This window comes from Anomaloglossus baeobatrachus, chromosome 1 (genome assembly GCF_048569485.1).
Source record: "Anomaloglossus baeobatrachus isolate aAnoBae1 chromosome 1, aAnoBae1.hap1, whole genome shotgun sequence".
Lineage (NCBI taxonomy): Eukaryota > Metazoa > Chordata > Amphibia > Anura > Aromobatidae > Anomaloglossus > Anomaloglossus baeobatrachus.
The window spans coordinates 76,980,563-77,008,464 of NC_134353.1; the positions used below are offsets into that span (position 1 = coordinate 76,980,563).

The 27,902-nt window shown below is 42.1% G+C and overlaps 1 protein-coding gene across 6 annotated transcripts in view; it reads left to right on the forward strand.

Moving 5' to 3' along the window:
• Positions 1-27,902, forward strand: part of PPP2R2C (protein phosphatase 2 regulatory subunit Bgamma) — a 293,434-nt gene that overhangs the window by 264,536 nt on the left and 996 nt on the right. For 4 of the 6 annotated variants that reach the window (XM_075346867.1, XM_075346868.1, XM_075346865.1 and 1 more), the window contains 4 exons: positions 3,995-4,159; positions 16,902-17,071; positions 18,264-18,355; positions 20,537-27,902. The exon at positions 20,537-27,902 is cut by the window's right edge and continues 996 nt beyond it. In XM_075346867.1, coding sequence (XP_075202982.1) covers positions 3,995-4,159; positions 16,902-17,071; positions 18,264-18,355; positions 20,537-20,828 — 719 coding nt within the window. In that variant the 3' untranslated portion in view covers positions 20,829-27,902. The remainder of the gene's footprint in view (positions 1-3,994; positions 4,160-16,901; positions 17,072-18,263; positions 18,356-20,536) is intronic. The other 2 variants (XR_012753969.1, XR_012753968.1) reach the window with 2 other exon arrangements.

Below are 27,902 nucleotides of genomic sequence, written 5' to 3' on the forward strand. Positions count from 1 at the left end.
CGCTTCTGGGATCCCCGTCTAGAGCAGCGGTGGTGTCACCAAAATCACCACAACCGTGGGTGGCGTCACGGACAATATCCATAATCAAACCCCCCACAACCAATCACCCCCCTTTTCACTCACGGGCGAGGAGCGCCGCTCGAGTCCCCGGGATCCGGCCCACCGCTCGAGCCACCACAGAGCAGCAGCAGCGGCCGCAGCAGCAGCGGCCGCCGGACCCGAGCAGTGGGAGAGCGCAGCGTCCCCTCCTCTGCCCGCGACAGTTGCCTTTAGCTGGTTATTTTCTTCAGCTGAAATACGTTTCTATTAGATTTCTTTATTTCTTTATGCAGATGGGGTGCACATATGCTAAGCAGCAGATTGTGGATATTTGCATTTCAGTCTACTTTTATTTTTTTTTTTGGTAGATTCAAATGATAATGTTGAAACTTGGATATAAATTGTGTAGAAACGCATCACCTTGCTGACAGTAGCAGAAAATGTTCTAATCTTTTTCCCTCTAGCAGCTGCTTGTGTTAACTGTTTAATTTCTCTCATGTCTCAAAGGGAATCTGTCACCAGGTTTTTGCTCCCCCATCTGAGAGCAGCATAATGTAGAGACAGACACCCTGATTTTAGCAATGTGTCACTTACTGAGCTGTTTGCTGTCATTTTGATAAAATTCAGTGTTTTCTCTGCTGCAGATCTAGCAGTTATACATAGCTCATGAATATGCTGGACTACCTGCAGCACGCCAAGTAGTCTTCTAATGATAATCTACTGTTGATTAATCAGTGATTTTATAAAAAAAGACAGCAAACAGCTCAGTAAGTGACACATAGCTGGAATCAGGGTCTCTGTCTCTACATTATGCTGCTCTCACATTAGGTGGCAAAAACCTGGCGACAGATTACCTTTAAGAGCATGGAACTTGTACATCCACCATTATCTCATATGAATTGTTTTCGATTGGAGGAGGCAGATGGACAGGTCTGATGACATGCTTTTCCATGAGCTGCCATGTTGTGGACAGTGCAACTGTTTAGACTGAACTAACAGCTACAGGAAGGGAACCTGTAATATTTATATATTAGTAAATACCCCAAAAATATGCCGCCAACACATCTGTTAAAATAAAGATAAAGTGGACAACCCCTTTAAATTCGCAATTTGCACTGGGATATATCAGTAAATATAACCATATGCCAAGCATGATTTCTGGAATATGATGGACCGTTTAGTTATCAGTGTATATATATATATATATATATATATATATATAATTTTTTATTTTTTTTTACTCTATTGGAGTCTGCTATGCTTTCTTATACAGTGGTGTACAGTAAAAAAAAATGTATAGTGCACGGTAAATCGTTTTTTTGTAATGGGTTTTAATAGGTAAAGCATGTCCGAGGCTTCCTTTGGAGGTGAACATAAGAGAATACTTCTGATGGAAGCAAAATATGAAATATGAATTACATTGAGATCAATGCTGGTCCCAGGTGTGGGACTGTCTGGAGGTCAGATGTCTGTAAAAAAGAAAAACAAATGACACCTGTACGCCCTGGTGCAGTCTCAAACACGGTAATATATGGGGTTGATGCAAGCTGTGAATTGACAGCTGCCATCAAGCTCTGGTATTAGTAATGGGTGGGTGTCTATCAGCCACCCCTTTTACCAATCCAGTTAAAAAAATATTTTATTTGAACAAACACCCCCCGACTACAGCCCTCGTTCACCAATATTTTATTTTATATATTTATTTTTTTTAAAAAAAAAGTCTGCCATAATCCGTAACGATGTCCCCAAAAACAAACCTGAAAGACATAAAAAGAGAAAATGATTAAAAAAATAAAGACAAAAGACACAGTCATTCACCAATTTATTTTCCTGCAACAACCCTAATCCACAGTCTGATGTAATCCAAAAGGGGGTCCAACCATGTTCCAATCCTCACTGTTCCAGCCAAAGAAGAATTGATCATTCCTCATTGGCAGAGAGAGCAGTTACTCCAAGCTCACATACTGCTGGGTGAGAATCACTGCCGTGAGCTGAGATGACCATATGAGGTTACCCCAGGTCACAGCAGTGAGTTACACAGCAAACAGGGGGTAGGAGACTTGCATTTAAAGCACCACTTCAGCGATGTAATAGACAAAAATGCTGGAGTGGTGTGTTAAAAACAAAATTGCTTCTGTGTTTGACTTGTAATTTGTCCATCTTTCTATTCCTTGTAGTCATTATTATGGTCAAAACCATATTACCAATGGGGTCTATCCCCTGGGGCTCTACTAATCAAGGCCACTGATCTACTAAATGTTCATGGGAGTGGAGGTCACACATTTGCACTAACGCTCCATATACACAAGTGGTGGGATAACCAACCTGTTGGTGGGACAACCCCTTTAAAATATGTTTACTGCTCACCCCAAAAAAGAGCAACCCCGAAGGTTGTTTGCAATCTTCTTTAGCTGAAAAGAAATGGTCACACGTGTATCTCTTTCTTTATTATTTAACTTTAGAAGTCCCAGAATTTTCGAGCTCCCCCCTGAAGTCCCGAAAGAGGGTCAAATGAGACTTAGTCCAAACTGAATAGAACTAACTAGAAACTAAATGGCTAAACTCAATGGAAAAGAACAACCTCCTGTGGTGCGATAGTAATGGCCTTAATTACAGAACAAAAGACGGTGATTATAGGATGTTAGCTAAAATCCTTCAGGTTATTCGACCCGTCTCTGGGTTACAAAGGTAGAAATGTTCAATGACCCCTCTCTGGGACTTCTTGTGTTAAGGGGGCAGTAGGTTTGGCAGGCTCACAAAGATTTTAGTGGATGACTTGCATATTGGACTACATGCACTGACCACCTACTGGTATAAATTGAAGCTCATGGGCCCAATGCAAAATCTTCATCAGGGTCCCTAATGATCAAATCTAATTTGGCCAAAGGGATCTTTTGGGTGCCTTAGGGGTACTTTGCACACTACGATATTGCAGGTGCGATGTCGGTGGGGTCAAATCGAAAGTGCCGCACATCCAGCGTCGCTGTCGATATCGGAGTATGTGAATCCTTTTTGATACGATTAACGAGCCCAAAAGCGTCGTAATCGTATCATCGGTGTAGTGTCCGACATTTCTATAGTGTAGCTGCAGCGACGGTACGATGTTGTTCCTCGTTCCTGCGGCAGCACACATCGCTGTGTGAGAAGCCGCAGGAGCGAGGAACATCACCTTACCTGCGTCACCGCGGCTCATGCCGGCTATGCGGAAGGAAGGAGGTGGGCGGGATGTTTACGTCCCGCGCAGCTCCGCCCCTCCGCTTCTATTGGCCGCCTACCGCGTGACGTCGCTGTGACGCCGTACAACCCGCCCCCTTAGGAAGGAGGCGGGTCGCCGGCCAGAGCGACGTCGCAGGGCAGGTGAGTGCATGTGAAGCTGCCGTAGAGATAATGTTCGCTACGGCAGCAATCACAAGATATTGTTGCTGCGATGGGGGCGGGGACTATCGCGCACGGCATCGCAAGCATCACCTTGCGATGTCGTAGTGTGCAAAGTGCCCCTTAGTCCCCAAGGCCAGGGTTCGGTGGCAACCTATGCACCTATTATTGTTACGCCTCTGCCTCCACCATGTGTGTCCCAGCTTGTGGGGTCTGGGTTCCACAGGTTGGTTGAACCCCCTGCCAAATTTTTGTTCAGGGGCATTTACCATCCTTAGTGCAGTACTGGGCACTGCCGCTCATATAATGATAAAAAGTTCCAAGCCCATAACAGAATATCTGCTGCACCTCTATTTCTGTACAGCATGTAAGTAGGTTAATACTGATAACTGGAAATTACTTTGCTAATTTTCTAGAATTGATTGAACCGAGACTCGTCTGCAGAGGAGACAATTACATTGCTATTAGAAGTGTTCCAGCTTCTCACATTAGTGAATTGAAATGGGAATCCTTAATTACACGGAGCAAGAATACTGCACCTAACGTGACAATAATTTGCCTTAATAATCTGTAATATCAGACATTGTGGATATCAAACCTGCAAATATGGAAGACCTGACTGAAGTGATCACAGCAGCCGAATTTCACCCCTATCACTGCAACCTTTTTGTGTACAGTAGCAGCAAAGGATCCCTGAGACTGTGCGACATGAGGGCGTCCGCGCTGTGCGACAAGCATTGCAAACGTAAGTCGCTGCCTATAGTTGTCAAATTGAACTGCATGTAAATAAATATATATATATACTGTATATACACACTGATCAAAAATATAAACAACACTTTTGTTTTTGCTCCCATTTTTCATGAGTTGGACTCAAAGATCTAAGCCTTTTTCCGTGTACACAAGAGGACTTTTTCAATTGTTCACAAATTTGTCTTAGGCCTCCTGCACACGTCCGTGTCTCCGGCACGTGTTTGGTCCGTTTCCTCTCGTGCCGGAGACACGGGCACATGTAGACCCAATAAGATCAATGGGTCTGCGCTCACGTGCGTATTCTGCCATGGACCGTGTGTCCATGTGGAGCATACGTGTGCTCGTGTGATCCACATGTAGACATGTCCGTTTTTCTCCGGCATCATGGGTGTCACATGGACCGCACACAGAGCGCACGGATGTGATCCGTGTGACATGCACCGGAGAAATCACACATGTCTGTGAATTAAAAGGAATTTCTATACTCGCCTTCTCCAGCACTGCTGTCTCTGCCGCTGCTGACAGTTGCTTCCGACCCCCGCTCATTATGCTCATTACATATTCACTCCAATGCGGTCCGGAAGCAGCAGCAGCGGGGAGAGAACGGGAACTTTATGCTCGCCTGTCCCTGGCGTTGCTGTCCGTGGTGCTGATCTTCGGTCTCCGGTCCTGCCGACTCCCCGCTGCTGCTGCTTCCGGCCGCAGTGAAGTGAATATTTAATGAACATAATGAGCGGGGGTCGGCAGCAAGTGACAGCAGCGGCAGATACAGCAGGGCTGGAGAAGGGGAGTAAAGTTGTTATTTTTTTAATTTTCTCAAACACGTGTGTTTTCTCCAGCGTGTGTCACACGGAACACCTCCGTGTGGTCCGTTTGCGTTCCGTGTGACACCCGTGATGGCGAAGAAAAATGGACATGCTGACGTGTGGAGCACACGGACACACGTATGCTCCACACGGACACATGCTCCATGGCAGAACACGCACGTGAGCGCAGACCCAATGATTTTAATGTTTCTACGTGTGCCTGTATCTCCGGTATGTGAGGAAAAGGAGCAAACACGTACCGGAGACAAGGACGTGTGAAAGAGGCCTAATATGTAGAGTCTCCGATGACAATGAGAGACTCTAGTCCTAATCCTGTCACTAGTCTCAAAATACAGAGAGACGGCCGTGACAGCTATACAGGGCTCAGCATTCAGAGAACTGATAGATCTGCAGCAGATAAAACAGTGATTTTATAAAAAAAAATACATAAGTGACACATTACTGGAATCAGGATCTCTGCCTCTGCATTATGCTGCTCTCAGATAGAGTAACAAAAAATGGGTGACAGATTCTCGTTAATTTAAAGTAACACTTTTTGTCTAAAGCTGTTTTCTAATTTTTACTCCACTTCCCCATTGGATCTTGAATTATTACTTTTTTGTAACTTTTAATTAAAAAGTAGCAATTGATACATTTGGCATGGACTTGTTTGCATGGCTAACCTCACTCACGTTCCCACCCATATATCAAAAGTGCTCAGAGCAGAGTAAAATTGACAATGACAATAAAATGAGACATTTTGAGGGCAAAAAATGTGGCACAGAAGCCTTGATAAATTGCCCCCATGGAGTTCAGGACTGCAGTAGGACTTGTTGCAGCTGTTGATTTCAATGCTATAAACCCACGTGCAATAGCAAAATATCATCAAATCATCCAAGCTAATTAATGCTGACCTTTACCAGTAAATTTAGCAGTGCCAATAACTGTTTCGTTACCATAAAACACATTCAATTAGTTTATGACACAGCCATTTCCAGGCAGAGATCCAGAAAACATTTCATGAACCTCCGCAGTTTCTGGACTACTCAGACTTGACGAATCCAAGGAACGAATGGCTTGTTTATTACATTGTGGCTCTGCTGCTTATTACTATAACTCTATTTAGTATTTACTGCAGTACCCACAAGGGGAATTTGTACTCTTAGATTCTGAGGGGTCTCTAGAATCACAAAAGTCTGATTTGAAGGGAGCCTAAGAGGGTTGGTGACTACTTCTTAATTGATGGATTATCCTTCGGATAGGCCAAAAATGATTCATAGAATAAGAATGGTAGAGTTGGAAGGGACCTCAAGGGCCATCAGGTCCAACCCCCTGCGAGTGCAGGTTTTCCTAAACCATCCTAGCTATATGTTAATCCAGTTTCCGCTTGAAGATTTCCATGGATGGAGAGCTCTCCACCTCCTGTGGTCGCCTGTTCCACTCTCTGACTACCCACACTGTTCCACTCTCTGATTGCCTTCGTATCTGATCAGTGGGGGTGTACTACCCGACACCCTTTGTAAGATCACCATTGGTCGATATGTATCACAGAGGTGGTGTAAACCTGGATGTCTACTCTCGTGCCTATAGTGCCACAACTCATGTTAGGGCATTCCAAGGACAGGTTGTATGAGTAGTTGGAGAGACGGGCGGGTTTGGCGATCCACATACCTCCACCTATGGGTTTGTCTCGTGTGTTAAAATGGACACTGGTTGTTTGACACATGGCCAGTATGTGGAGGTTGTTACACCTCCAGGAAGGCACCTCTGAGAGAAGGGTGTGTATACTAACCAGGGTCAGTGAGTGCAGGTTGAGATACCATTACTGGAATACCTCTGCTGAGAAGTTGTAGCCAAACCTGTGCTGGTGTACCGCCAGTGAAACGGACTGGAAACCCGTGTAGTGTTTCTGTGAGGCTGGAGAAGGGCTTATGCGATGGAATTGAAGAGCAGTTTATGAGTATTTAATGAACCAGCTGAACTTTTTAAGTAAGAAGTGTTCCTGTCGTTACCTCATGGAGCAAGCAGAGTGAGTAACCCCATCTCACTCCGTTAATCAATTGTAAATGGTGCCTGTTCATTTGGATAAGGGGTGGATCTGCAATACCCCGCCACATCTACTACAGAACGTCCAGCTCGTGCCAGTAACAGCTGATTGGTGGGGTGGCGGGTGTCACACCCCTATGATCAGATATTGATGACCTAACTCAAGGACCGCGGAGTCATGACAGCATGTCAACCACATGCTATCATGATTAAAAAGTCTGCAGTCACATAGTGTGGCTCTCAAACCTGGACATCCCATTTAACAATTTACGCATCACTGTGGATCAATACGGATCTCGGATTTTCTGGAAACACGGTGCTCTGCTTCTCCAGCAGTCCCATAGAATTAATGGAGCTGATGTAACATGGTGGTCCATTCACATGGGGCTCTACAGATCAGTATGGGTCTCAGTGGTCAAACCCACATCGATCAGTAAGTTATCACATATTTTAAAGATAGGTGAGAAATTAACGACTTTATGAAAACCTGTTACCTTCTTCAGGCCTCTGTCAATTTTTGTTTTTGCACTTTTTTTTTTTTTTACTACCTGTTTTTTCATGAGTCCTATTTTTTGTTTTCCCCCATGGACCTGGCCTTCTGAGGGCTTGGTTTTTTTTTTTGCACAATGAGTTGTAGTTTTGCCACCATTCACTTTGTACCAAAAAATGGGAAAAATAAAACTACAACGGGGGAAATGGTGAAAAATGTGGAAAACATGCAACGACACCTCCTTATTTTTGGATTTTTTATTATGGCATTGACTGTTTTTTAGGGACGTGAGGTTACAAAAAAAAGTGACTAAAAAAATAGCAAATCTGGCATTGGGGCTTTTGTTTTACTGTATTAGATTAATAATTATATATTGTGAAAAACTGGACTTTTTATGAACAAAGCGATACCAAATATCCTATTTTAGGAGAGAAAAAAGGGGTGATTGGAATTTACTGGATTTTTTATTTTTTACATTTTTAGTCCATTTAGGGGATTTATACCTCCTTGTTCACAGTATATTGTCAAATTAACAATCACCCTTGAAGCCTAGCCAAATGCAGGATTTCATGGGAATACCAACATTGTGGAAACAGGAGCCATCTGTAAGCCCAATTGCCATGAGAACACCAACCACACCCTGTGATCCTAAACAGACCCCCCTATTGTAATCATTTGAATGCTGCATTTTTTTGCTGCTACAATTGTGGTAGAACAACAATTTTTCAAAAATGTCAGCAAATAGTGTGTTTTTGTCGCCTTGTTGCAAAAATGGGTGCCAAGGGCACAATGTGTGAATGCAACCTAAGAGGCAAGTTCCTGCTTTAAAAACAGCCATCAACCGTAGTGTATGGATGCAACATACACCTGCACTGATATAAACCTCTATCTACAAGGGGGCTCCTCGGAGACCTTTGGCTGGTGCCCCTTAGCCACAGAGGAGCGTCTTCAGAGCACAGATAAGTTAAGATATATGGCAATATTATGAGAGCAATAAGCTGTAGGACGCGGGATGGTGCAGAGGACCCAACACTGGTTATTGCTTTGCACCACCTGTAGAGGGCCCACTGACTTTTCAGACCTCTGCCTCTTCATCCATTGTGGGATCAGTGTGTCCCAATTGGGACTCCCAATGTAACTGTAGGAAAGCTCCTATGCTGTCCCTCACACTAGGGGTCCCTAGACTATCCCTAACTTTATGGTTACCCCCAATGGTGGAGATGCGAGAGTCCTGTAAGCTCCTGACCAGAATTGATTTGATTCGCCTCTCCCACTAGTGAAGGAAGGGGCATGAGAGATGGCAACATAGATCAACACAGACAAGGGAAAACCAAAACTCTGACACACTGCAAACACATAGTAACTAACAATGAGAGACTTAGGAGAAAAGCAAGAGCAGGAAAGTAGCAACAAAAAGACAAGGGTTAACTCCATAGTTGCACACAGCAACAAGTACTACAACCACCAGTTAGTCTGAATCACAACACCTCACCAGACCAGCTAAGATAAGCTATAGCTGGCACTAATGGTAGTGTCCAGCCAGCATACACAGGAGGGGAGCAGAAGCGATTGGCTCCCCCACAACATGTGATCAAAGATGACTAACAAGTAGACCAGCAGAGAGCTAGCTTGCCTATGAACAACCAATCTGTTGGTCGATTCCCGAGTCAGCCCACGCTGAGTACACACCTCAGAGAAGTTATCAGGCAGAGTGCCAGCATCTGTAGCCTGAACAGATCCCTCCGCCGCGTATAATGGGCACTATTACTCAATTAGTAGGGGCAGAAAAATGGGCATTTTTTTTGTTGCTGTGCTAGCACAAGGTAGGTTTTCATTACTGTGTTGCGGCAAGAAAAGGGGTTTTAATGTAATTTCTAAGATTCTCAGTTCGTCTTTTTTGTCTTTTTATGTGACATCACTGATATTAATGTTAAATATTTACCAGTTGTAAAATAATAAAAAGTCTCTCCAATCTGTTGTGACTTTCTACTTCGAACAACTGGAAACTTTTTCAATATCAGGTATAAAATTAGGAAACCTTCCAAGTAGTTTTTGTATTTTTTTTTTTTGCAGCATGTAGAGATGTGCGTTGTTGCAGTAGTATAGTAATTATCAATTAGACAGATGTGAGGTAAAGTGTTGTATTCAGCCTCTTGGCAGTCTAGAATTACTGATGACAGTCTTACAAAGGCAGGTGTATAATTTAGAATAAGTATTCATACTGTACAGTCTGAGCTAATTCATGATTGTAACAGTATGGGCCTGCTGCCAGGTATGTATTTAGCGCTCCATATATGCGGGCAAAAATGAGAAAAAAGCTCATATCTTTCTGCAATATACCATTACACTTGCTATATTATACCATTTATGTATTTGACCTGTGTTGTTTCCATTACCCACACCATTATAGCAGTGTCAGATCCCGCAGTGATATTTCTGTCACGTTTACCCTTAATATTGAATGATAATGTTGTAATCTCTCACATCATTATTTTGGCACTTTGATACAGTTAAAAGGGCGTACAATTAATATTGATATAGGCAGGTTAGCACTGTTCATGGGGAAGGCATGTGCTGTTCATCAGGTAGGCTGATACTGTGCATGGGGAAAACCAGTACTGTTCATGAGGTAGGCTAACACTGTTCAATGGGAAGTCTGGTAATGTTCATGTGGAAGCTGGTACTATTCATGAGGTATCTGACACTGTTCATGGGGAAGTCTGGTACTATTCATGGGGAAGCTGGTACTATTCATGAGGTATCTGACACTGTTCATGGGGAAGTCTGGTACTATTCATGGGGAAGCTGGTACTATTCATGAGGTAGGCTAACACTGTTCATGGGGAAGTCTGGTACTGTTCATGTGGAAGCTGGTACTATTCATGTGGTATCTGACACTGTTCATGGGGAAGTCTGGTACTGTTCATGTGGTATCTGACACTGTTCATGGGGAAGTCTGGTACTGTTCATGTGGTATCTGACACTGTTCATGGGGAAGTCTGGTACTGTTCATGTGGTATCTGACACTGTTCATGGGGAAGTCTGGTACTGTTCATGTGGTATCTGACACTGTTCATGGGGAAGTCTGGTACTGTTCATGGGGAAGCTGGTACTATTCATGAGGTATCTGACACTGTTCATGGGGAAGTCTGGTTCTGTTCATGAGTTAGCCTGGTACTGTTCATGAGTTAGTCTGACACTGTTAATGGGGAAGCTGGTACTGTTCATGAGGAAAACTGGTATGGTTTATGAGGAAAACTGGTACCTCTCATGAGGTAGGCTGGTACTATTAATGAAGTAGGGTGACACTGTTCATAGTGAAGACTGCAACTGTTCATGAGGTAGTCTGATACTGTTTATGGTGAAAACTGGTACTGTTCAAGAGGAAAACTGGTACCTGTCGTGAGCTAAGCTGGTACTGTTAATGATGTAATCTGGTACTGTTAATGATGTAATCTGGTACTGTTCATGGAGAAGACTAGTACTGTTCATGGGGAAAACTGCCACTGTTCATGAGGTATTCTGGTACTGTTCATGGAGAAGGCTCGAACTGTTCATGAGATAGACTGATACTGTTTATGGAGAATATGGTACTGTTCATGAGGAAATCTGGTACTATTCATGAGGTAGGCTAAAACTGTTCCCCCTTGAGAAAGCGAGCAGTGAGACAGGTGAAATGCACATTGGGTGATTCCTTATCAGCCCCCTGCAGGTATACCTACTGAGCTGTGTTCTATCTATGCATTTGCAGGCTACACTCTACTATTTTCTTCTAATTGTATTTTGCACTCTTTATCAACTCAGCTCGGTGTTACTTCTCTTTGCACTGCAGGGGGCTGATTTTCTTGCTACTTTTCTGCTATGGTTCCCTGGGGTCCATGCTAATAGAGGCATGTTAGCCTTTATTACTACCTACAATTTCCAGGGATTCTGTTAATTTTGACACCGCAATTTTGCAATTGGTATGACCATTAACCTGTAATGTTTTTGTCTGCACTGCCAGTCATTTGTCGTTGCTTTTTATATGTTTTTGTATTGTCTTAAACTCTTTTAAGTGTTTCTATTAAAAGTATATATTTTATATAACATTTTTCTGAAGTCCACTATATGTTCTCCTTTTGGTACAGTTAGGTCCAGAAATATTTGGACAGTGACACAAGTTTTGTTATTTTAGCTGTTTACAAAAACATGTTCAGAAATACAATTATATATATAATATGGGCTGAAAGTGCACACTCCCAGCTGCAATATGAGAGTTTTCACATCCAAATCGGAGAAAGGGTTTAGGAATCATAGCTCTGTAATGCATAGCCTCCTCTTTTTCAAGGGACCAAAAGTAATTGGACAAGGGACTCTAAGGGCTGCAATTAACTCTGAAGGCATCTCCCTCGTTAACCTGTAATCAATGAAGTAGTTAAAAGGTCTGGGGTTGATTACAGGTGTGTGGTTTTGCATTTGGAAGCTGTTGCTGTGACCAGACAACATGCGGTCTAAGGAACTCTCAATTGAGGTGAAGCAGAACATCCTGAGGCTGAAAAAAAAGAAAAAATCCATCAGAGAGATAGCAGACATGCTTGGAGTAGCAAAATCAACAGTCGGGTACATTCTGAGAAAAAAGGAATTGACTGGTGAGCTTGGGAACTCAAAAAGGCCTGGGCGTCCACGGATGACAACAGTGGTGGATGATCGCCGCATACTTTCTTTGGTGAAGAAGAACCCGTTCACAACATCAACTGAAGTCCAGAACACTCTCAGTGAAGTAGGTGTATCTGTCTCTAAGTCAACAGTAAAGAGAAGACTCCATGAAAGTAAATACAAAGGGTTCACATCTAGATGCAAACCATTCATCAATTCCAAAAATAGACAGGCCAGAGTTAAATTTGCTGAAAAACACCTCATGAAGCCAGCTCAGTTCTGGAAAAGTATTCTATGGACAGATGAGACAAAGATCAACCTGTACCAGAATGATGGGAAGAAAAACGTTTGGAGAAGAAAGGGAACGGCACATGATCCAAGGCACACCACATCCTCTGTAAAACATGGTGGAGGCAACGTGATGGCATGGGCATGCATGGCTTTCAATGGGACTGGGTCACTTGTGTTTATTGATGACATAACAGCAGACAAGAGTAGCCGGATGAATTCTGAAGTGTACCGGGATATACTTTCAGCCCAGATTCAGCCAAATGCCGCAAAGTTGATCGGACGGCGCTTCATAGTACAGATGGACAATGACCCCAAGCATACAGCCAAAGCTACCCAGGAGTTCATGAGTGCAAAAAAGTGGAACATTCTGCAATGGCCAAGTCAATCACCAGATCTTAACCCAATTGAGCATGCATTTCACTTGCTCAAATCCAGACTTAAGACGGAAAGACCCACAAACAAGCAAGACCTGAAGGCTGTGGCTGTAAAGGCCTGGCAAAGCATTAAGAAGGAGGAAACCCAGCGTTTGGTGATGTCCATGGGTTCCAGACTTAAGGCAGTGATTGCCTCCAAAGGATTCGCAACAAAATATTGAAAATAAAAATATTTTGTTTGGGTTTGGTTTATTTGTCCAATTACTTTTGACCTCCTAAAATGTGGAGTGTTTGTAAAGAAATGTGACAATTCCTACAATTTCTATCAGATATTTTTGTTCAAACCTTCAAATTAAACGTTACAATCTGCACTTGAATTCTGTTGTAGAGGTTTCATTTCAAATCCAATGTGGTGGCATGCAGAGCCCAACTCGCGAAAATTGTGTCACTGTCCAAATATTTCTGGACCTAACTGTATATCATGCTATTTTGTGGACATATTCATTGTCTAAAATTATATTGGGATTATTTGATTCTCCCTTGTTATGTTAATTAAGTTACTGAATCGATGGATTTTTTTTGTATTAGAACTGTTCATAAGGTATTTGACACTGTTCATGAGGTAGGCTGACACTGTTTATGGAGAAATCTGATACTGCTCATGAGAACAACTGGTACTATTCATGACGTAGACTAGTACGGTACTGTTTATGCGGAAGACTGGCATTGTTCATGGGGAAAACTGGTACCTTTCATGAGGTGGGCTGGTACTGTTCATAAAGAAGGCTGGTACTGTTTATGAGGTAGGGTGACACTGTAGGGGGAAGGCTGGTACTGTTCATGAGGTATTCTGACACTGTTTATGGGGAAGACTGGTACTGTTATTCATGGAGAAGGCTGGTACTCTTCATGGGAAAGACTGGTACTGTTATGGAAAAAATTGGTACTGCTCATGAGGTAGGTTGACACTGTTCATGGGTTAGGCTGGAACTGTTCCTGGAGAAGGCTTGTACTGTTGATGAGGGCAGCTTGGTGCTGGTGATGGGGACAGGATAGTACATTTGTGCAGGGCTGGCTGCTACTGTTGATTGAGGCAGTCTGATACTGTTGATGGTAACAGACTGATATTTTTGATAAGTCACATTGGCAATTTTGATGGAGGCAGGCTAGTATTGATGATGTGGTCAGGCTGGAAATATTTATGGGGGCACGCTGATGCTATTAATAGAGTCGGGTGGGATGGAGGGGCACTGTTGATGGGGACAGACTGCTACTGTGGTAGTCTTTAATTATTGATGGAGCTAGGGTAATGCTGTTAATGAGGCAGGGTTGGAATTGTTAACAACAGACTAGCTTATACTGTCTATGATGGCAGGCTGGTACTGTTAATGTCTTGTGACATGGTGCTGCATCATGTTGTAAAAAGCAGTGTTTAAATAGATTTATGGCAGCACTTACCTTTTATCCCCCAGTGAATCATTCTTCAGGATGGCCCAAATGGTCAGAAAGGGGTTCCTCAGAGAAAATAACTTCTCCAGACTCTGAACTTCTTTCAAATGTATTCTTTCTTATGAAGCCTCCTTCAGACTGTTTAGGACATCTGGAAGAATGATTGTCCGGAGAAAAGATGAGCGTTACCATGAGTGCATTCATGTGTGGGGGCTTTTCATCCATGGAGGGGACTCATTCACCATTTTGCTTAAGAACACTGCCATGAATAAAGAATAGAAGGAACGTCTCCCAACATTCCAACAGCAATTTGGTGATGAAGAATGCTTTCTCCAGCAGGATGGTGACCATGTCACAAGGCAAAAGTGATAACTAACTGGCTCAGTGAGCAAAATATTCAAATTTTGGGTCAATGGACAGGTAACTCCCCAGATCTCAATCCCATTGAGAACCTGTAGTCAACCCTCAAAAAGTGGGAGGACAATCAAACACAAAAATTATGATAAACTCCAAGAATGGGTCATCAATCAGGATTTGCCCCAGAAGCTGAGATCCAGCTGCCATGGAGGAGGTGGAGGAGGGCATAAGTCTTGAAATATAAAGGACAATACTATAAATATTGAGTCTTTATATAAATTTGATGTAATTGTCAATAAAAGTTTAAAAACTTATGAAATACTGATAATCGTACATAAGTAATGATACAAACAGCTGACTAAAAGATCTAAAAACCCTGAAGCAACAAACTGTATGAAAGCCAAAATGTATGTCAGTGTCAAAACTTTTGGCCACGACTGTACTGTACATCAGCTGGACAAAAAGAGGCTTCCAGAAGATTGTTTTTTACGCATCACCCCCCCCCCCTTCCCAGTATTGTCATGCATTGTGGTGCCTGTCAATGCCGTGCATTTAATGACAAAGTACTGTAGGAGTAAAAAAAAGAGAAGACCATTAGTATAATATTCAATTTCTGTTAAACATATAATACTCAATAAGAACCAAAAGAAAATAGCAAACAAAAAATACAGGTAGAATTATCTAAAAATAAAATTAATCTATGTAAAATTTCATAACATCTTCTCTAAGAGAGAATTCCACCCACAGCAATCTATAAACAGCACATGGCCATATGAAGAAACAGACTGGATGTAGCAGAGCGAAGACTGTGCACAAGAAAAAAGCATAAACGGAATATATATGATCATTAAAAAATTAAAAAAATGTTTCCATTTTCAAAATTATAAATGTAAGGTTTCCAATGAGTAAATAACAGTTGGAGGAGAGCTGCGGACTCTGTTCATATGTTTTTCAGAAGGTTGAGGAAATAGAATCAGGGGTGCTATAAGCTATCAACATTTAGCCAGTTTATAGCGATAGACACAGACAGGATATTTTCAGTGGCTCAATATATGATCATGTTGGACCCTGGACATGTCTCCTACAAAAATGGATTGATGCACAGAGCACTAATCGCTCGCACACATGGTGCACTTAAATGTCACAATTATTGCTCAATATATATATATAAATACATGGCATAGTATAAAATATTACATTACATATAACAACAAATATTAACTGTGCATTAGCACAGTCCTACATGGTTTACAATTCAGGGGTCCTCAAACATTTTACACAGGGGGCAAATTCACTGTCCCTCAAACTGTTGGAGGGCCGGACTATAAAAAAACCTATGAACAAATCCCTATGTACACTGCACATATGTATACTGCCCCTCTATGCTCCCACTTATCTATACTGATCCCCCTATGCTCCCACTTATCCATACTGATCCCCCTATGTTCCCACTTATCCATACAGCCACTCTATGCTTCCACTTATCCATACTGATCCCCCTATGCTCCCACTTATCCATACTGCCACTCTATGCTCCCACTTATCCATACTGATCCCCCTATGCTTCCACTTATCCATACTGATCCCCCTATGCTTCCACTTATCCATACTGATCCCCCTATGCTCCCACTTATCCATACTGATCCCCCTATGCTCCCACTTATCCATACTGATCCCCCTATGCTTCCACTTATCCATATTGATCCCTCTATGCTCCCACTTATCCATACTGATCCCCCTCTGTTTCCACTTATCCATACTGATCCCCCTATGCTTCCACTTATCCATACTGATCCCCCTATGCTCCCACTTATCCATACTGATCCCCCTATGCTCCCACTTATCCATACTGATCCCCCTATGCTTCCACTTATCCATATTGATCCCTCTATGCTCCCACTTATCCATACTGATCCCCCTATGCTTCCACTTATCCATACTGATCCCCCTATGCTTCCACTTATCCATACTGATCCCCCTATGCTTCCACTTATCCATACTGATCCCCCTATGCTCCCACTTATCCATACTGATCCCCCTATGTTCCCACTTATCCATACTGATCCCCCTATGCTTCCACTTATCCATACTGATCCCCATATGCTTCCACTTATCCATACTGATCCCCCTATGCTCCCAATTATCCTATACTCGGGTACTCAAGTTGCGCCCATCCGAGTATCCAACTGCTGGATACGAGTACCGAGCAACTAAGCATGGTAGTGTCCACTCATCACTAATTATGACTAGTAAATAATTTAGCTTCTTTGCTATTATTTCTTACAGTTTATGAAGAACCAGAGGACCCGAGCAACAGGTCATTCTTTTCTGAAATCATCTCATCAGTTTCTGACGTCAAGTTCAGTCACAGCGGTCGTTACATGCTCACACGTGATTACCTCACTGTCAAAGTTTGGGATCTAAATATGGAAACCAAGCCTATTGAAACATACCAGGTAAGTCGGTGCAATAACATGAAATGGCTAGGGTTTTGTAATATCAACTCATATGCAAAGTGTATTTTTACCGAACCGTATCTTCACGAATCTACTATTCTGGCTATGGGCCACATGACACTACAGTCCTTTGTCAGGTTTTTACACAAAGCGCGCTCTGTAAGCTGTTTAAATACTGGGTTTGGTGGGAAAACTACAAAGATAGAGAGAGAGACAGAGGGAGACAGAGAGAGTCAGAAAGAGAGAGACAGAGAGAGAGACAGAGAGAGGCAGACAGAGACAGAGAGAGAGACAGAGAGAGTCAGAGACAGACAGAGGCAGACAGAGAGAGACAGACAGAGACAGACAGAGAGAGACAGAGAGAGACAGAGAGAGAGACAGGGAGAGAGACAGAGAGAGGCAGACAGAGACAGAGAGAGAGAGTCAGAGACAGACCGAGAGAGACAGAGAGAGACAGAGAGAGACAGACAGAGAGAGAGACAGGGAGAGACAGAGAGAGGCAGAAAGAGAGAGACAGAGAGAGGCAGACAGAGAGACGGAGAGAGAGACAGAAAGAGGCAGACAGAGAGACGGAGAGAGAGACAGAAAGAGGCAGACAGAGACAGACAGAGAGACAGACAGAAACAGCGAGAGAGAAACTTACCACTCATACCCCGGACTTTCCATCCATGGACGAGGAGAGGAAACTATGCATCCTACTGCATCCACAACCCTAACCCACTCCCCTGTCACACTTCTCTTTCTTGCTTTGGCAACACTACTGTAATTGTATTTTGGTCCTGCCAATAAAGCCTATTTGATTTGATTTGATTTGACTGAGAGAAAGACGGATAGAGAGAGAGACAGAGACACGGATAGAGAGAGACAAACAGTGAAAAACAGACAGAGCTAGAGACAGAGAAAGAGACAAACAGACAGAGAGACAGACAGAGACGGATAGAGAGGCAGAGATCGACAGAGAGCGACACAGAGAGAGACAGACAGTGAGAAACAGACAGAGCTAAAGACAGAGAGACAGAGAGAGTGGGAGAGAGATAGAAAGACAGTTACTATCCCACCAACACCGGCTACTACAGCTAGATGTAGAGGCATTTGTAAATTATTAATACCTTCAATTTTGTTTAGCAGACAATAAGTTGATTAAACATTTGTTTTTGTGTAGATGTTACCAAAATTATTTCTCTTCCCGCAGGTCCATGATTACCTTAGAAGCAAGTTATGTTCCCTGTATGAGAATGACTGCATATTTGACAAGTTTGAGTGTGCCTGGAATGGCTCTGACAGGTAATTATTACTAAAAATTATTTTTTAATCCTCACTGAAATACAAGTTGATAATGTTCAGTATATCACAAAAATGAGTTCACTCTTCACATTTTTGCAAATATTTTATTGAATCTTTTCATGGGACAACACTGAAGATCTGAAACTTTGATGCATTGTGCATCTTGTATAACAGTGTAAATTTGTGTGTCCTCTAAATAACTCATCACACAGCGATTAATATCTAAATCGCTGACAACAAAAGTGAGTACACCCCTAAGTGAAAATGGCCAAATTGTGCCAAATTAGCCATTTCTCCTCCCCAGTGTTATGTGACTCATTAGTGTTACAAGCTCTTACGTGTGAATGGGGAGCAGGTGTGTTACATTTGGTGTTATCTCTCACACTCTCTCATACCGGTCACTGGAAGCTCATCGGAAGCTCAACATGGCTCCTCATGGCAAACAATTCTCTGAGGATCTGAAAAAAAGAATTGTTGCTCAACATAAAGGTGGCTGATTCTATAAGAAGATTGCCAACACCTAGAAACTGAGCTGCAGCACGGTGGCCAAGACCATACAGCGGTTTAACAAGACAGGTTCTACTCATAACAGGCCTCACCATGGTCAACCAAAAAAGTTGAGCAGAATCATATCTAGAGTTTGTCTTTTCAAATATAGACATGTGAGTGCTGCCAGCATTGCTGCAGGGATTACAGGGGTGCGGAGGGTGCTCCATCTGTCAGTGCGAAGACCATACAATGAAAACTGAATCACATTGGACTGCATGGCTGTCATCCCAAAAGGAAGCCTCTTCTACTAATGATACACAAAGAAAACCCGCAAACAGATTGCTGAAGACAGACTAAGAAAATTAATGACTGCAACCATGACCTGTGGTCTGATGAGAGCAAGATGAACTTATTTGGTTCAGATGGTCTTAAGCATGTGTGATGGCAACAAAGTGAGGAGTACAAAGGCAAGTGTGTCTTGCCTAAGGTCAAGCATGGTGGTGGGAATGTCATGGTTTGGGGCTGCATGAGTGTCACAGGCTGTGGGGAGCTACAGTTCACTGAGGGAACCATGAATGCCAACATGTACTGTGATATACTGAAGCAGAACATGATCCTCTCCCTTCATATTTCAACATGATAATGACCCCAAACACACCTCCAAGAAGACTACTGCCTTGCTAAAGAAACTGAGGGTGAAGGTGCTGGACTGGCCAAGCATGATTAAATCCTGAAATACCTAAACCCTATTGACCATCCATGGGGCCTCCTCAAATTGAAGATGGAGGAGCACAAGGTCTCTAACATTCACCAGCTCCGTGATTTTATCATGGAGGATTGGAAGAGGATTCCAGTGGCTCCTGTGAAGCTCTAGTGAGCTCCATGCCCACGAGAGTTAAGGCGGTGCTTGAAAATAATTGTGGGCAGACAAAATATTGACAATTCGGGCACAATTTTGCCATTTTCACTTACGGGTGTACTCACTTTTGTTGCCAGTAGTTTAGACATTAATGGCTGTGTGTTATTTAGAGGGTACCAAATTTACCCTGTTATACAAGCTGTACATGGACTACTATACATTACATCAAAGTGTCAGATCTGCAGTGTTCTCACATTTTTGGAAATATTTTGTTATATCTTTTCATGTTAGGAGTGTACTCACTTTTCTGATATACTTACACAGACATGTTGCAATCTATTTATTTGATTAGTAGTGCATGTTTGATTGTAGGAGGTTTGACCACTGAGACCCCTCCAATCCACAAGAATGCCTCCCCTTCTATGAATGAAGTGCTGGTGTGGAGGTGTTATTGCCTCATTCACATGTCCGATTTTTGTATATGATTGCTATCCATGGTTTTCACGGATGGCACTCTTAACTGTGCTAGTATATGGGGCCATTCAAATGTTTGTGAGATCTGTGGAAAATCGCAGACATATTCGATTTTGATCCGAGAGGTCAGATCAAAATCGGCACTGCAAGTCAATGGTGAAAAAATTGGACAGTACACGGATAACTCAGATTTTCTCACTGTCAGAATGGAGAAAGTGGAAATTTTTCACATTTGTCCACGTATGAGAAAATCAGTTAACGCAGTAGTGGTTGCTCAGGCAAGGTACATACTGTAAAGACACTGTTATCACAGGGGGATTTGCATTGGAAACATTATATTTTATGTTGGTCTCTTTTAGTGTCATCATGACTGGGGCATACAACAACTTCTTCCGAATGTTTGACCGAAACACAAAACGAGATGTCACCTTGGAAGCTTCACGAGAGAGCAGCAAGCCACGAGCGGTCCTTAAACCTCGTAGGGTGTGCGTTGGTGGCAAGAGAAGGAAAGATGACATAAGTGTGGATAGTCTGGACTTCACCAAGAAGATCTTGCACACAGCTTGGCATCCTACTGAGAACATCATTGCCATAGCAGCGACAAACAATCTGTATATATTTCAGGATAAAGTGAACTCAGATATGCGCTAGGATTACCAATTTTTTTTGTAATTTCTCAACCGACGTTCCCAAAGGCGTCATGTTTTGATGACCTGTCCAGGATAGTGTCACTGGTGATGGAATTATTCTAATGGTCTTTCTAAATTTCTTGTACAGATAAACCTCAAACAGTGGTGTCTTCACCTTTTCCCACTGTCTGTCCATTTTATTTTTTCATGTATCATAGAATAGTACATGAGCTCTGCAGCATAAAAGAACCGATACAAAAAAGGTTGAATATGAAAAAAGTTGGCCAAAAAGATTGTTTCAAGGGGTACCACAGATTTTTTTTGTATTCATTTATTTAGTATGACTATTTCATTATATAAAAAGTCAAAGTCTTAGATTCTAAAAAAAATAAAGCCTGTACGAGTTATACCGGGCATCTGTAATATTATTTCTATCCCATAGTTTAATTCTACTTTCTTTTAAAAAATTGCTTAGTAACCTTAGGGTCGCCATCATGGCACCGCTGTCAGAGGCCGTGGCCAAAAAAAGCCCAAACTTATCTGTGGGCTGCCACCGACCATGTACTCTGGTCGTGATAGACTTTACAGTTTACAGTTTACCCTTTGTCCATATGGGGCTCTGACATTTTTGATGCCGGCTAGAAGTAATCTACAAAAATTGGATTTGATACAGTGTAAAGAGAAATTGAGCAAAGACAAGATTGATAAATTATATAGAAACAATTAAATCATATTGCAAGTCTGTATATTGCATCGTCATATTCTAGTAAAAACAAAATAATACTAAAAAAAAAAGCTAAATGCATGAACCATATTATGATAAAACTCAAGACTTGTCAACTTTATCTTATCTTCAATATGGAGGGAAATTGATATTTCCCCTATGTGGCTAAATAATATGTACCAAATAATGGGGGAAAACAAAATAAATCCATCTTTGCATGTATAAATTCAGGTAGTGGAAGCTTGTGCTTTATTCCATTAATATTTAAAATATATGTAAATATATATCACTTACATCAAACTGATCGACGCTTACATCCAATGCAGAAAGGTTTCGCAACGCTCCGTCTCTTAATTTAATTACATGTGATTCATATAAAATAATAAGAAAAAAAGTGTCTGGAAATAAATAATTTTCCACCAGAGTGAACGTAGTGTACGATAATAGAACAGTGAAATGAGTCTGACGCATATTAAAATAGAAGACTGAAAAATATATCCAGACGAGCAGATCCATTGAGACCCATCGGGGCGTAGTATCGAGGAAGCAGTCACATTTGGACCTTGCTGAAAATTCCCTGTACCACATAAGATGCCAGTATTAAATGGCACATAGTAAGTCTGTGCCTTGTTACAGAGTTTTCAGAAGGGCCCAGAAGGTTACAGCAAACCTAATATCATAGATCCAATGTATACAGCAGTAAGGAAGCTAGTTGGAACCTGATTAAAGGGAACCTGTCACCAGATTTGTCCCTTATAAACTGCGGTCACCCTCACCACCAGTAAGCTCTTACATGCTCACCTGCAGGGATGTCGGGTCCAATGGGCGTGGCTGGTCTCGGTCCAGCTCCTCCTCTCTTCCTTCAGTCGTTGTCCTCCTTCACAGCTCCATGTGGATAATGCATCCTATGTCATCCATAGAGTCCTCCATTTGCGCTCCTGTGTGTACAAGCTTTGATCTACTCTGCTGCGTGTAGCGCAAAGTACTGTATTGCACAGGCAAGGGGGAAGGTCAAAGACTGCCTCCGCATGCGCACTACAATACTTTGGTCTGCCCTCAGGAGGGCAGAGAGAAGTGCATGTGCGGAGGAGCGCAATGGAGACCAATGTGTAGATGATGCGTCATCCACACGGATCTTGAAAGGAGGACGGCGATTAAAGGAAGAGAGGAGGAGCCGGAACGAGACCAGCGATGCCTATCAAACCCGACTGCCCTGCAGGTGAGTATCATAACAGATGTTTTTCACGTTATATAGACCAGCGTGGGCACTTACTATATATACAGCAGTCTAGAATACTGCATATAAGAGTTTACTGGTGGTGTCTGCAGCTTATAAGGGTTAAATCTGGTGCCAATTCCCTTAATGCCGAACGAACTCGCTGAATTTGGTGGGCCCAGCTGATGGTCTAAAATGTAAGGAGGCCTTCCAACTCTTCCCCTATTGCAGGCTTCAGGACAGAGGATAATGGGGCAGTTGGATTTCAATATGCCCCATCTTTAATTTTTACAGGAGTAAAGTCTTTGGCAGTAAAGTCTTTTTCTCCCTAAATTAATAACCCTGTGCACACCCAGGGGAACAGGGATATTTGGAAGCTGTAGTTAGCTAATGTGTTTGGCTGGGTTGGTTTTCTACATCCAACATTCACTGTCCGAGTACAAGTCAGTGACCAGACCAGTAATGGATCTCCTGAACCACACATAGTCTCACTCATAGGAATATACAAGGCTTTTGGGTTCAGATTGGGAGACCCGCAGCCACCCCGTACATTGCGGTCCGTTCTCAGACTGTGAATATTGGACGTGTAAATCCAACCTCACTCCAATTAAAGGGAAAATCCATCTAAAGCCATGGCTCCCGATGGATTTTTTCCAACCATGAAGTCTGAGATGCATTAGACCAAGTTCACATCATGTTTCTCACGTACATTTGGCGCTCAGCCACCATTTAGCTATATTCCTTTTCCATATACAGTTGACTAATATACTTTGGCATACTACATTTATTTTTACTGTCTATGTACAGGGGTATCTTGCAAAAAGAAAGCACATAGTGTTTTTTAATTTTCAGAGGAATTCCTCAAATGTACACCCTAAATGTAATGTGAACTGAGTCTTAGCACTCAAAATCCTTTGTCAATGGTCATAACATTCAGATTCTGGAGGAAATTGCAATGTTTTTAGTATTTTATGACTCCATATATTTAGAACAACAGGCCTTGTTCTAAACTAGCTGTAAAACAAGGCCTTGTTGTCCTTAGCAACCATCAACAGGTCTTGTTGTAACTAGCTTTAAAATAAAGCCTTGTTGTCCTTAGCAACCAACAACAGGCCTGGTTTTAAACTAGCTGGAAAACAAGGCCTTGTTGTCCTTGGCAAAAAACAACAGGCCTTGTTTTAACTAGCTGGAAAACAAGGCCTTGTTGTCTTTAGCAACCAACAAGAGGCCTGGTTTTAAACTATCTGGAAAATAATGCCTTGTTGTCCTTGGCAACCAACAACAGGCCTGGTTTTAAACTATGGAAAACTAGGCCTTGTTGTCCTTAGCAACCAACAGGCCTGGTTTTAACTAGCTGGAAAACAAGGCCTTGTTGTCCTTGGCAACCAACAACAGGCCTGGTTTTAAACTATGGAAAACAAGACCTTGTTCTCCTTAGCAACCAACAACAGGCCTGGTTTTAAACTAGGTGGGAAAACAAGACCTTGTTGTCCTCAGCAACCAACAACAGGCCTGGTTTTAAACTAGCTGGAAAACAAAGCCTTGCGGTCCTTAGCAACCAACAATAAGCCTTGTTTTAAACTAGCTGGGGAAACATGGTCGTTATCCTTAGCAACCAACAACAGGCCTTGTTTTAAACTAGCTGGGAAAACATGGTCTTGTTGTCCTTAGCAACCAACAACAGGGCTGGTTATAAAGTAGCTGGGAAAACAAGGCCTCATTCTCCTCAGCAACCAAACACAGCTAAGCTTTCATTTTTCAAACTACTCTGGAAAAATAAAATCTGCGCAGTGATTGGATTCGAAGGGCAACAATGGAAATCTGTCAGTTTTAATCATTGAGGCCCATAGATCTCCATAGATCTCTAAGCAGCACCTATGGGGAACCGTGTTACATCATCTTGATTCCTGGAAATTTAGGCAGAGTTCCCTTTTTAAAATGTTAATAAATTCAGAGAATTTTGTTTGTGTTGCAACAAAATTTGAGGAAACAAAAGCTGTAAAGAAAAAAATAATCCTATTTCTATTTTATTGTGAAATATATATGGTTTCGCTGCATGCTCTTTATGTACCAAATAGGAAAAAAAAAATTCTTAAAGCTGCAGTTCTATTTTGCTCATAATTTCTTTTTATACACAGTCCATTTATTTCAGGATTACCGTATATCGCTTCATTTTGTGACAGGACCGTAATGGCTGCTTGGTTGAAATTTCATTACACATGGGAGAAGTATAGATGAAACTCTCATGACGTTCACCGTCTCTATGCAGTTATATAAACACTCCGACGCGCTTCTGAAATACCAGAGAAACTCTATAAAAATGTTTACATTTTAAACCCGGTTCTGTGAGAATTTAGTCACAGAATTATAGTTGACTTTCCACCTACACATAATGGAGGCGTCCATTTTGTGACACCCTGCAGCCTCTATATACATATTACTGGTACATTACAAAGCTACTGCTGCACCGATACCCGTGAGGCCTGACTTATTTCTTGAGAGGTATCAAAAGTGCAGTTTTTTATTTAGTCCTCAAAATGGCTGCCTTCATTGGGTATAAGGTTGTGTTCACATGGCTGTATTTTCACTTGTGACTCCCAATTGGTTTCCAGGACTGAAAATACAGACGTGAGGGCACCCTTAGTAGCAGATTAATTTTAAAGGGGATTTGTTGCCAGGACTGGTGACTTTAAGATAATAGTTTCTTTAAAAAATCAAATGTTCAGCACAGTTGTACCCCATTAAATGGCTCCTCAACGTGCTAATCAGGAGATCAGAAAAGAGCCATGTCTCCCCTTAAAGGGGATCTTAACCCTAGAACGCGCAACCATATAAATCTACAATAGAAAACAAGTAACCTAGCAGGCCTGCGAGGCCCCAGGTATGCGTTCTAGGGTTAAGGAATCGGAAAAAAAATAATAAAGAAACTTCTTGTAACTTCGAATAAATACTTAAATATTTTAGCAAATTGAATTTGCTTTATCTGAGGAGGTAATCAACATGGAATTAAAATGACCACCATCTTGTTACACTTAAGAAACCTGTACTACAGGAACCTTTGAGCATGTGCAGTAGGAAGATCCGCTGCTGTGACCTGAGGATAGCTTGACAGTACTGGTATAGTTTATATCCAGATTACAGCAACTGTCACAGGTGACAGACAGTCATGTGTTTTCGGGGCATAGAAAGTCAGTGTCTGGGCTTTACAAACTGCACCCTGACTTCCCATCGTTTCTGCTGTTAGTGTTCATCGGTATAGGTAGCTTTCCTGCTGGATTTATCTCTTTCCCTTTTGGACCCAGTGGGAGCTCGCCTTCCACCCAGCTGCTGACCATCAGCATTCTCTCTCTGTGCTTATATACCTCTTTTGTCCTGTTTCTGGTTATATTCTTCAGATTATTCAAGCCCTGGATGCAAGCAGGTGTCTTGTGCTTCTCTGTGGTATTGTTGCAGAGAGCTGTGCTGAACTTCTACCTGAGTCATCTAATGATAAGCAGTTCATGCTTTTCCCTCTGTGTGTCCTCCTTGTGTCTTCTCTAGTGTTTAGTAAGTTTGACGGAGAGCTCATCCCATCCGCTCCATATTTAGGGCCCAGCACTAGGGATACCTAGGGTCAGGCATCCGGCTCAGCGCATAGGTGCAGAACCTATCTAGGGTGGTGAGAGATCCCAGGGACCAGCAGGAGGTTCCATCAAAGGTCACCATCTTCCCTTTCCCTAGACACAGGGATTCCATTCCCTTTCGCCGTGTGCTTGGTACTTCAACGTACCTAGCGTGACAGCAGCACTTCCTACTGCACATGCTCAAAGGCTCCTGTACTGATAAAGGGGGTGTCCAGTGAAAACAAGTTATCACCTATCCAAAGAATGTAGTCACTATAGTACATGAAAATGTCCGCCGTCTTGTTACTTTGACAGAAATCTTTCCTAGAATGTCAATAGTACAGGAGTATTTGAGCATGTGCAGTAGGAAGATCCACTCCTGTGACCTGGAGATAGCTTGACAGTACTGATAAATTTCCAGGTTGCAGCACCACCTCCTACTGCACATGCTCAAAGGCTTCTGTCATATTAACTTGTTTTCATTGGACAACCCCTTTAATATGACAGAAGCTTTTGAGCATGTGCAGTAAGAAGTGGTGCTGCAACCTGGAAATTTATCAGTACTGTCAAGCTGTCTCCAGGTCACAGGAGTGGATCTTCCTACTGCACATGCTCAAATACTCCTGTACTATTGACATTCTAGGAAAGATTTCTGTCAAAGTAACAAGACGGCGGCCATTTTCATGTACTATAGTGACTACATTCTTTGGATAGGTGATAAAGGGGTTGTCCAATGAAAACAAGTTATCACCTATCCAAAGAATGTAGTCACTATAGTACATGAAAATGGCCGCCGTCTTGTTACTTTGACACTAATCTTTCATACAATGTTAATAGTACAGGAGTATTTGAGCATGTGCAGTAGGACGATCCACTGCTGTGACCTGGGGATAGCTTGACAGTACTGGTATAGGTTATTTCCAGGTAACATATTAACCTATAATTTGGCCACCAACCATAACAAGCCAGTTCAAATACCAATATAACCAGGTAGTAACACAGTGGCAGAATTTAAACCTAAAAATACTACCCAGAAAGAAACACAAACAAATGCATAGAAAGATATAAATTTTATTGTTTAAAAATATTGTTTTTTTTAAAAAAATATTTAAAAGGTAGTACAGCAGAAGAAAGTATGAAAAAGTGTCAAACAGTAGACACCACTAAATGATTACAGAAAAAATCTGTCAGTTCATAATGGTAATCCTGATAACCATATAACATTAATTCATGACAAAATATCATATACTCAGAGTTTTAACACAAAGGAGGACACAGGTTATTAAATGTGTTTAGCAACTGTGATTAGATGGTATTGATAAAGCAGGGATGTTCAAAGTGACTTAATAGCACAGAAGAGAGCTTAAAATAGAGCCCAAAGCAATCAAGAGACAATAACATCATAGAACATGCCTGCTAAAAGGAATATCATTCACAGTGCTAAATAAAAATATAGCCTCACCATTCACACCCTGACGCGTTTCGCCGTGGCTTTCTCCAAGGGCGCATTTAGTGGTGTCTACTGTTTGACACTTTTTCATACTTTCTTCTGCT